The sequence below is a fragment of the Anarhichas minor genome, unplaced genomic scaffold (genome assembly GCF_050575085.1).
Source record: "Anarhichas minor isolate MPS153535 unplaced genomic scaffold, ASM5057508v1 ptg000010l, whole genome shotgun sequence".
Taxonomy (NCBI): Eukaryota; Metazoa; Chordata; class Actinopteri; order Perciformes; family Anarhichadidae; genus Anarhichas; species Anarhichas minor.
Genome location: NW_027466456.1, coordinates 7,724,923 through 7,736,211, shown reverse-complemented (window position 1 = coordinate 7,736,211; position 11,289 = coordinate 7,724,923). Strand labels below are relative to the sequence as shown.

General features: G+C 41.8%; 2 protein-coding genes across 6 annotated transcripts in view; both read right to left on the bottom strand.

Annotated features, from left to right (window-relative positions):
* On the bottom strand, positions 1-3,671 carry use1 (unconventional SNARE in the ER 1 homolog (S. cerevisiae)). The gene is made up of 8 exons (XM_076087981.1): positions 3,533-3,671; positions 2,669-2,718; positions 2,488-2,566; positions 2,164-2,316; positions 1,942-1,957; positions 1,775-1,805; positions 1,467-1,629; positions 1-1,301 (listed from the first exon to the last, which is right to left on the bottom strand). Exons 1-8 carry the CDS (start codon positions 3,629-3,631, stop codon positions 1,119-1,121), a joined length of 774 nt encoding a protein of 257 aa, XP_075944096.1. The 5' UTR covers positions 3,632-3,671; the 3' UTR covers positions 1-1,118.
* A 1,693-nt stretch (positions 3,672-5,364) lies between these two features.
* Positions 5,365-11,289, bottom strand: part of LOC142946571 (myosin IXB) — a 49,470-nt gene continuing 43,545 nt past the window's right edge. For 3 of the 5 annotated variants that reach the window (XM_076087980.1, XM_076087975.1, XM_076087978.1), the window contains 12 exons: positions 11,203-11,244; positions 10,996-11,107; positions 10,775-10,848; positions 9,998-10,190; positions 9,763-9,891; positions 9,427-9,532; positions 9,121-9,252; positions 8,853-8,976; positions 8,648-8,698; positions 7,813-7,928; positions 7,574-7,713; positions 5,365-7,103 (listed from right to left, as the gene is read on the bottom strand). In XM_076087980.1, the coding sequence (XP_075944095.1) occupies positions 6,553-7,103; positions 7,574-7,713; positions 7,813-7,928; positions 8,648-8,698; positions 8,853-8,976; positions 9,121-9,252; positions 9,427-9,532; positions 9,763-9,891; positions 9,998-10,190; positions 10,775-10,848; positions 10,996-11,107; positions 11,203-11,244 (1,770 nt within the window). In that variant the 3' untranslated portion in view covers positions 5,365-6,552. Of the gene's footprint in view, positions 7,104-7,421; positions 7,476-7,573; positions 7,714-7,812; positions 7,929-8,647; positions 8,699-8,852; positions 8,977-9,120; positions 9,253-9,426; positions 9,533-9,762; positions 9,892-9,997; positions 10,191-10,774; positions 10,849-10,995; positions 11,108-11,202; positions 11,245-11,289 lie in introns of all 5 variants that reach the window. The other 2 variants (XM_076087979.1, XM_076087977.1) reach the window with 2 other exon arrangements.

Below are 11,289 nucleotides of genomic sequence, written 5' to 3'. Positions count from 1 at the left end.
CGCGGTTACAGTCATTTTAATGAGAACAAAATCTTACTTCATCAACATCAGCAATCATCACCAACATAACACACATCATCACCTGATGGACATTTATGGAATAAACCACCAACACATACAGATTCATAAACAACAAACAGCACTGAGGAAATCTGACATAATGAGGAGTGGTGAACTAATATCTAACGGCACGACGCTCTAAACCTCGACGAAATGAATGTCTCCAAAACATAACGTAGAAGATAAAAAAATTAAACTGATGCTTGGAATCTGTTTTACAATTTGTATTAATATTACATTTTAGTAAAACACTTTAACCCCCTTATTTAGCATTCATAAGCACTATATAAACATGTAATGAATGGTTCATAACACTAAAGTGCACTATAAACAGATAATGAATGATAATATAGTAAATATAATAATAATAATATGTCTTCATGGAAGTTAGAATTGTTGACAAAGACAATGTCCTCATAGCAACAGTATAGTGTTATAAACCATTTATTAAACGTATATATTGTGCTTATAAATGCCAAATTCAGTTAAAGTCAAGTTTTAGCACACCAACAGCTGTTTGTAAGTCCACATGTTTTCATATTCAATTATAGTGTTCAGATATAGTGTTGAAACCGTGGCTAATACACAGCAGATGTCGGACGGTTCGTGAACTCTTTAAGATGTATGCATGGCGAATAAACTGTTCTATGAAAGATTATTTAGGTCGCACTAAGTGAGAAAGTACACGACCTGATGACGGATTTAAACCGTTAAGGCTCAGCCTCTGCTGTCTGGCTATTAAGACTTATGTTGCTGCTCGCAAAAAAAACTCCAACAAGACGCTCTTCGCCTCGATTCATGTTCTGTTTAAAAAAAAAAAAAAAAGGTATACCGATGCTTGAAACCACATTTTTAACTTCCATCAGCTTGTTTAGAGGAAGAATTTCTGTTTCAAAAGTGCAAATGTTTCAGTTGTTTTGGTTCTGACCACTACTGATCTGCATCACACACACACACACACACAGACGAGCTGTGCGGGTCTATGAGGCCCATGTAGTTATTTCTCTGTAAACGAAGGAGGACGCAGCGCTAAGAGTTCGGGATTGTCGGGCCGGTCATCACCGCAGTCTGGGGAAGATTCTGATGAAGAGGATCATGCTGATGAAGCTGAAGGAGACCAGGATGAGCATCAGCCACAGCAACCAGTTGACGGACTTCTTGGTGTGCTGCTCCAGTCGCTCCGACTCCGTCTTCAGCTTCTCGAAGTTCATGTCCGCCTGACGCATGGACTGGCTCAGAGTCTGGGAGGGAAAGGGAAACACACAGCTGATCATGTAAACATACAGATACATGCCGAGCACTCACACCTACAACTCAGCTTTCGTATTCAGACTATCAGACTGTGTTTTAGTGCAACAGGAGCAGAAAATGAATACTGCGATACTTGCAGCTGTGTGTCCAGTTACCTGGTTGTCCTGTTTGATGATGTTCTGTGCGGCCAGAGTGTTGTTCTTGAGGTTTCGGGCCAGGTTGAGCATGTCCTCGGCAAGCTTCTCCTGTAGGTTGTGGTGATGCTGCAGGACGGCCTCCAGCTCTGCAGCAGACTGACGCTCATCCAGAGGAAGACCTCTGCACGAGGCAAGACAACATTTAGATTTCTACTGCGGGCACAGTCACAACTAAATGTTTGTTACAGTCTTATATAAATGAATAAATAAATACAGTATAATGGAAGTTAGATCTTTATGACAAGAAATGATATGTGCAGCTTTACCTTCTGTTCCTCAAGTCTGCTTCCGATGCGCCTGTAGAGAGGAAAGGAGAACGTCATCTTTCTAGAATATCAATCAGATGACTGGCTTGTTTAAATATAAAAGTATAATTTTTCAGCCGAGCTACTGAATTCAAGATACCTTTGAATCTGAAAAACACATTTCTTACCTTTGCCTGAGAGTCCCTGTCATGACACAAAAGAAGAACATTTATGAATTCAATTTAATAGAGGCTTTATTATTTGTTTTCTCAATTTAGTTTTTTACCAAACCTTTACCAAAACAACGCAGATCCATCAGCTGTTATTTCCACAGCGTGTAAATCTCAGAAGTGAACCGTTATATCTCGACTACTCAGCACTTTAGCTCAGGAGTCTACATCTGAACCTACCGTGCCGAGCAGCTCGTCCCTCATCTCTCCCGTGCACCGGGCCTTCGTCTGCATGTGGACAGTTTTTGAGGCCGGCATCCTCTCGTTGGCTATTGTGGGCATTCGCCCGGGAGCGAGGAACTGATTAGCCAACGCCTTTTCAGTTGTTGACGACTGTGAACGAAAACAGGAGAGAGATGAAAACAGGATAGTAGAAAAAGTCTGTGTACAGTATGTGGGATACACAGTTCATACAAAAAATAAGAAATACAGAGAATGTTTTAAACACTGCCATAAACATCCAAGTGACAAAAAAAATGCTGTTCGTAAATTATTGTCACTGACCAGCTTCTCTGCCTTAAGAAGTCCTTTCAGAAAATCTACTTTTCTTGAATATTCAGTCATTATTTCTGCTGTTGGTTTGCTGGAGAAAAAAACAAAACACAAGTTGTTATCGACACGTGTGTTACAAATTAGCAATAATAAAAACAACGTTAAGATACATGAGAGTTGAGAGAGACGGTACCTCAGGCTTTTCCTCAGAGCCACCAGCATCTCCTCCAGGGCACCAACATACTAGAGGACAGACAACAGAAGAGCAGTCATTGTATACACGTTAGGTGACATTTGTTTGGATGATTATATAGTTTAAAACAAACCGTTTTTTAAACAAGGCAAGCATATTGCAGTTGGGACACTAAGCCCAAACCAATGCAGTGTAACACAAAAGCACTGCGATAAATCCTACTTTAATAAAAGGTTATATGTTCAGCTGTTTTTGGAACTGTTTTAGAGAGTTGATTCAACTTCATGGTCATTCTGGAGGCTGTAGTTTAACTCTCATTGATATAAATAGTGTGGACAAAGGAAACACCTCTTATAAATCAATTCTGTTCAACAGCATCACAAGCTGCACCTCCAAAATGAGAATGTAAAGTTTAATTAACACCCTTGCTATAACGGTTTCAACAAAACCTGAACATTATAACCTCCATAAAGGGCGGATTAGACTGTTCAGCTATTTAGTGTGAACTAGGTGTACCAAGTAAACTGGAAACTTAAGCGTGAATATGAAGTTGTTACTAATTCTGTGTAACCGTGTTAGCTGTGTCATTAATGCAGTAAGCTAACATAGCTAGCATAGCATAGTTAACAGCTGTAACACGAGCTACATTGTGTTTCACGTGTAACGCGTGTCGGAGAGGTTAACGCCACAGAAAGGCACCATCTCATAAAGTCCTGTCGGTGGGTTCAGCGACGACGTGGCTGACAGACTCGGCGGCTCACAGCTGCTGCTAACAACAACAACAGCCATGCTAACTTAAACGTTAGCCGTTGAAGGTCAGAGCTGAACGATATAAAAATGACTTGCGTGTTGACGTTGTCTTACCTTTTCTAATCTCCATTCGGTTTCTCCTCGTTTCTCAGACGCTATAGACTCACAGCGGGACAATAGTCTGATAAAATTGATTTCTAATCGTGAAGCCATGTTTGAAGCTGACGCACCGTCGCAGCATTACGACGTCACCAGCTCAGCGACGAGGCGAGCGGAGCGTATCAACCCATTCTAGTCTACGGTCGTACCTCGGTCCAACCAGCGTTATTCTTAATTTATTCAGTGAATTCATATTTAGTCCAACAGGGTTAACCTGCGTTTTAACCGATGATAGGATTCCCAATTACATTTTTATATTTAAAAATAAAGGTTTCCTCTTAAACGCTTAATTTAGTCTCCTTTTTTAGCCAACACATTTTTTGAGGTTGAGATTTATGTCAATAAAAACGAAACAAATGACAAATACATATGTTTTGGTCATGTTGCCTGTATGATTCATCTGGTATGAAAAAGATTTTGGGTAGACTTGACATGTCTCCTTTTTATTTATGCATCTATTTCTAATAATTAATATGATCCTTCTTATGGGTGCATATCATATTTGTTATAGCAATTTGAGAAATGTACGCCTTTTGTTTAGTTTGTAATAATTTCAAATAATTTTTCGCTGCTTAAAAAAAATGTACTCTAGCCTCGTGAAATGGCAAGACTGATTCTTGATTGATGTTCCTTATTTTTGAAACGCCTTGCTATTCTTTGTTCTTTTTTTATTCTCGTTACTGTTTATGTATAGTTTTATATCATTTCTAAAATAATACCAGTTTAACTAATATATAATTTAGAGATTAATGCCATTCAGGTTTTCAGACCCAGAGCAGATGTCCAATCTATTTTTATACCTCTGCCACCAAGACTGTATGTAAACCCCACTGATGAGGGAGAGCATGAATAATATGGACTAACTGTGACAAATAACGTCTGCTAAAAAGTCCACCTGCAAGCTTAAAACTTTTAACCACCTTTAACCATCACTAACAATACCAAAAAACTAAATTGCTTTTTTTATTCTCCTCCAGTAACTTGTATTATTGAGTGATATCAGAGTGAGATTCTACTGTTTATATACTGTAAACTTTAGGCATTTTACAGTGCTTATCTATTTTATGTATACCTCATTAGGTAGGTAGTGTTTCTTTTATGTATTTATGTAATCTGCATGTATTTAGAATTGAAATAATTACTATTAACAGTCAAGTCAAAATTATAATAGAATAATAGTTTAAAGATTTACATATCTGTCACTTTACTAGCAATTGAATATATATTAGCTTGAGTTATAATTCTTACATTCAGGCATTCCTGTAAATCCTGAAGTGTCGTCTTGTGTGCTTCCAAAAATGTCTTCCCGTGTGGATGAAAAGCAACATGTGGACACTTTTCTTTGCTTCGTCTGTTTCTCCATCAGGTCACAGGAAATTCCAAAACATTTTCAAGTTAGTACAAAATTCCGAACGGCTATGAATTGTCTTGTAGAAGGTAATCTGCCGAAGACGATGTCGTGATTCCATGCAGACAATAAACTATCTTTTACCTTAAACTACTTTAACCGTCATGTTAAAACACAGCGCTCTACTTACCTTTGAGACGACTCCTGATTTATCAAGTTACCGCTGCGGATTCACTGGAACAGTTGAAGTTTAAGTCCTACGTAATATAACTTTTCTTTTAGAAAATAGGACATGAATTAATCTAGAATACATTTGTTAATGTGTTACTAACTACATTGTTTTCTTCAAAATATTAGTGTTAACGGGAAAAGTGTGCGCCCGTCAACCCTTGATGGAAGAGACTAATTCACGGAGTTCATTAACACACAGCAGCAGATGTAACAAGCATCACGTTCTGTATTGTCATGTTAATACTAATAACCATTACAGTTCACATCATTCAGTTCCAACACACACATTACACATCAGGACATCTTCCTCATAATCCAGACAAACTAACAGACATCATTCAACAGCAGTCAGAGAGGAACATTAGTATTACGTTTCAAACAAAGTTGGCCAAAGTTGTGCTTCAGCAGAACCTGCTCCTTATGGGACCGTTTACTTTGGATGGCAAGTACGATCCAGCCGAGTGAGTCACTCAGGTGAGTTCAAGGACTTGGAGCTTTAAAGACATCGTGGCACGGCTTGTTGCATCATGGCTGGGTTTGTGTTTTTGCGGTTTCAAAAAGGATAAAAGTGGCGTGTGCTGCTCCCGTTTCCCTATGTGAGGCAATGACTTCCTATCTGGGGTTTGTAGTAAACTGTAGGTGGAAAGATGATGTTGACCAACGCAACCGTTTTGACGAGGCACCGATACAAAAGTCACAATGTGCACGTCGAGGTCCTTGTTTCATGTCGGTTCAGTACAATAAACACAAGTGTCACAAAAGAAACCCTCTCTTAACCCCCAAAAATAACCCTCCCTCCCGGTGTGAGCGCTGTCCAGAACATGAGAAAAAGAGTTTCTTTATCAACTTACTGTACAATACCAAGGCACTAGCTAACACATCAATAAGCACGTTTCACCCATTCAGAGAACTAAGAAATGAAAAGTGCAGCTGGAACCTGCAATGTCTCCTTGAATTAGCACAAATGTGTAAAAAAAAACAAAAAACACACAACAACAACAACAGGAGAAAGAAAACTAAATTGCTGGTCCATCATTATGAGGCTACAGAAAACACAGCCTTTGTCCCAACTCAACAGTATCCGCAATATATTAAAATGATAGAAAAGGTGCTTGGCAACATATTGTCCAGTTATTTCTTTACTATCATCGCAGACAAGACTTCAGACACATTTGCAGTTCCTTGATTAGTTCCCACTGACGACAGCGACTGGAACAGCCTTGATTTTGTGTCACTGTGATTCTCCGTGGGTACTGCACAGGTTGTGTTCCTCTACTGCGATTCTGGATTCTTATCCTCTCCTGGCTCTCTACGATCCATCAATGTCACCCGTGGCTAGTCGAACGTTGTTGCCTCTAATCCTCTTCACTCGTCTATCGTTTCTGTTCTGCCCTGGTCAGACGCCATCGTCTATAAAAGGTATGTCTGGGTCAGAAAAACGTCTCTGACCCGTCGTGGCTTGTACATCGCGGTGCTGGTGCTGAGGAGAGGGTGTTACCATGGAGGAGGTGGAGGAGGAAGCGGAGGGAGGGCAGGAGGAGAAATGCAACAACAGGTCACACTCGGGTCTGTCGACATACAGGGACTGGGTGCTGTCTTTACGGCGGCCTGGGTGCTCTCTTCTGCTGGCCAAGTACTTTGATGCTCGATTTTGAGGAGGGGTATAATTCGGAGTTGGTTTTGAGGCTGCAGACTGGGCGAGGACGCCGTGCGGGAGCCTAACTGTGCCGGGGATGATCGGGGTACGGCGCTGCAGTAGATGCCTGAAGGAGACTGTGGAGGAGTCAGAGGTTGAAGAAACGCAGCTGGACACAGAGGACGTGGAGCTAGCGGGGGTGAGGTTCAGCCAAGAGACGAGCCCACCGGGGACTTTAGGTCGCTGGACCAGGTCTGGTGGTTTGGGTGGACAAACTGGCCTGTATCTCCTCAGCTGGGGGCCACCTCGTCCTGGCAGAGAGAGAGAGAGAGGACAGAGGAAGATGAACATGTTTTCTCTTAGAGCTGCTTGTTAAGTTCACACAAGAATACTGAGAGGGTAAAGAGCAATGGAAGAGCATGCAACCATGTTATCTACCAAAAATGATGTTTGGTGAGGCACAAATACGCAAACATCTGCTTGGATAAGTTTTGTCGAATGTTCAATTGATTAATTTGGGTAAAGTTTGAGCATGCTTCTGTGCAACACATGCATAATCATGCATACATGGGTGTGCAGATGTTTGCAGACAAACACAAACACACACACACGGTTGCTGTTCCTCCAACCTGCTTGGTTATAGAGCAGACGTCACCGCCCCCATCACCATCACTGGTCCAGACCTGCACCACAAAAAACAGGTCTAGTCTGGTCAGAAACCCACAGGTGAGTGAGAGTGAAAGAGGTAGAAGGAAGGACGGGCCAGACTGTAAATACTGACCGTCAGGCTCCGAGCCGTGAACAGAAGAGCGCTGCTGCTCGTCCAAAAGGCTCTCGGAGCTCAGCGAGGCCTCGGAGTCAAAGTTCTCCTGGTCTGAACCGGGCTGCTCCATCTCTGGCAGTCTGCAGGCCAGATCATCTCTGCAGGGACACAGACGACAAGGACATCAGAGAGATGAGAGACTGGAGGAGGACGCTACACCGCGGCGAACAGAGAAATAATACAGACAGCATCCTCACTTCTCCTCTTTGATGGACTTGATGCGTTCCATCAGGTTGTTCTCAGCCTCTGTGTCGGAGTCCACAGGCTCGTCCTCGGGGACCACGCGGAGATCAGAGCTGACCTTCTCATGCACCTGCAGAACACAGAACATGACACGCTGACACCTCAACCAACCCAACAATGTCCATTAATGTTATATTATCATATAAATTGCATCATTCATATAATAATTACACAATAGATATAGCTTTTCACCCAAATCTGAAACTTTGTTAGTGAGGAGAAGAGAAGAGGGTGGATTAATGCATCTGCATAGAATTCCTGCAGCACAATCACTAAAATGCTGTGATACAATAGCAGCCAGTAAACACCTGTTCACACAGAACTGGTGTAAGGCGTTTACACACAGGATGCAAACAGCTTCTTTGACTATGATGAAAGTTAAAGACACACCACCACAATACAAAAACACATTTTACACGACTTTCAGAGCTTTATAGTCTTAAAATAAGATGGGAAAACACAGGAATAGCACAAAGAAAAAATGCATTATGCATGAACCATCAAGCTTTGCAAGTCAGGCTATTGTCTTCCATTAAGACAACAAAAGAAGTATTATCGCGAAACCAACCCAGAACCATCTTGTCCTCTCATAAAGAGAACAAGAATAACAAACAGCAACATGCAAACTACTAACAGTTAGTAAGGAAGAGTTTTTTTTGTTGTTTTTTAAAAAACAGCCAGAGCATCACCCACATCTAGCATGCCATGCACAGGTGCCTTCTACGTGGCACACTACTACACACTACAACCGCTAGATCTACTGTACTAGGAGAGCTCGATGATACATACCACCACTCCTTTGTTAGGAGCTGAGAACCTGAGAGGTAAATGCCAGTAGTGCTAAAGAGAGACAAGGAACATTGGCTGTGTTACCCATATCATTCCTTTACATCCAGGCACGAGGCTGAGCAACAATTTGAAACCATGGTATGGAGAGACCAGACTAAATCACAACAAAAAGGTGATCCAGAGCGACGCAGGGCTCGTTCCTCACCGTGTTCTGTCTCTTGAGTTTGAGCTGGTTAACAGCTAGAGCCTCCGCATACTCCAGCTGCTCGATCTCCTCCATCTTCTCATTGTAGCGTCTGATCTGCTCGTTGATGATCATCTCTATGCACCTACAGGGGGAGGAGGGAAACGGGACGTCAGACGGTATTTGTGCGGATTTAGAGCTGTTAACTAATTAACAATGCACTACAGAATGGAGGACTAATAGATATCGTGGAAAAGGGGAATAAGACCGATTTTGTTATTTTTCTCACGTGGTGGTTTTGGCGACATCCTTCATGCTGAGCAGCGGGTCAGCGCTGTCTGGGCAGCGCAGGACACACGGGGCAAAAACTATGGCCAACGAGTTAGGAGACATGCGGTTGTGAGCCTCCTCTTTACACACCCTGCAGCAGAATTCATTAGGTATTAGCATTTCGTCTAGTTGCACGTACATGCTGTATAATAAGTTATAACTATGAACATGTTCGTGATGAGTGACAAAATGAGCCGAAGAAAATCTATTAAAAAGGCGTTATGTCACGTTCACATTAAGAAGACCACAATGAGAGAAATCCTACCTGACGAGGTGGAAGACGAGTCTCTCCAATGTGTTGAAGCTTCCCATAGGAAGCTCTTCCAGCATTTTGTACACAGCCTGAAGCTGCTCCTGCTTCTCTGGCAGTTCTAGAGGAGAAAAGGCATCATGAACACTTATAGCTCTCACTCTATTTTATTTAGTTTTAATCATGACTGATACATCTTAGTTTCACCTAATTATTAGCCAGTGTCAAAAACACTGTCATAAACAACTTAAAACAGTCTACAACCCAGCAGCAAATAAGGAAACCGGCCAGCACACACAGATGGTCTATAGGGAAATGCTGCCCCCTGGTGGGGAAGGTGCTCCTCCTCACCCACTGCATGCAGGAAGTCACTGTAATGAGTGAAGGTCATGAGTGGATCTGGCAGCTCCCTCAACCACTGTTTCACCAGGCCCGTCACTGTGTGGATGGGATAGTCTTCGAGGCAGACCAGGTGGGGGTCTAAACACATCACCAACGTAACAACAGAAAAAAAAAAAGTCAATAAAAGGAGCCATGACAAAGTCTTTATCAGTTAGCTATAAATGTCAAATAGAAGGAGTCGAACCGGTCTCAAGTCGCTGGTGCAGCTCTTTCATGCGATTGGCAGAGCCAGACTTGCGGTAGATGCCCTCGGTGTAGAGGCCGTTCATCTCCACGTGCTCCAGCATCATCTGCAGCACCATGGGCACTGGGTTCTTGTCGCTGACCAGGTGACACACGCGCACACCGAAGTGCAGACCGCCAGACTCCTCGTCACTCTGTGGATTCAGACAGACAGCAGCAGTCGGTAAAATGTCTACGTATCCAGTCCACAATCTATCCACAACATCCACGGGAATCACACCTTCCTCACGACAGTAAAGTGCACAATCTGATGTTTAAGTAGAATCAAGATAAAGGAAGCTGGTGAGACCGTGTCCTTTGTTAGAATGTTTATCATGTACAATATAGATGGCCAAGCTCCCGCCCCACTTCTCAGTGTGCTGCTGTTCCACTAGCTGTCTTTGTCATAATCTGTCATAGAAGGTTACTTTCATCTTTTGTCTTTCTGAAAATATGATCGTTAATATGTTTGTCCACAAAGGCATCCATTTCTGTACTGGCTAGTAAATTGTAAACCCTGTTGTGAACAAAGATATAAGACTGCTTGTTAAAATGAGGTGCTTAAATTTAACTAGCCAGTGCTGTAATAGTCAGAGATAAAGTCTGCCATGTTTCAGACTTTATGAGAAAATATGCTTGAGCCTAGTGGAACAGAGTCTTTACTGTGTTAGTCCCAGCCCTTATTTATCATAAGCACGTCATTAATCCAGGCCTGTCATGTCTCAAAATAAAGACCCACCTTTTTGACACAGAAGGTGGAGCAGTCAGTCACTATTTTGCAGAGGCATTTCTTGTGACAAACCATTTTACAATCTGTAAGAAAAGATAAAAAAAAAACAAAAAAAAAAAAAGATTTAGGGCAGGACGTGTTTCTTTACAATATGCTGCAAGATGTTTTCTTAATATTTGATCACAAATAAAACATAAAAAGAAGAAAAAGAGTTTTGATCGTTAACTCACAGCTGCACATGTAGGCCTTCTCCATGCCCCAGATGTAAGAACTGCACTGGTCACATGACTGCATAATGTTGACCTGATAGTTGACGAAGACATGATCCAGGGGGCTCTCCATCTATCAAGACAGACAGTCACTCAATTAGAAACCATATTCGACATTAAATTAAAAATCATTTTTGAATAAATTAAAACAGATAACTGCAGACTTACACTTTTACTTTTTTTCCTCCTCTTCTTCCTCGCTTTAGCAGGCTGAAAAACACACAGAGAGCATAATCATGAATGCATTACCTTTTT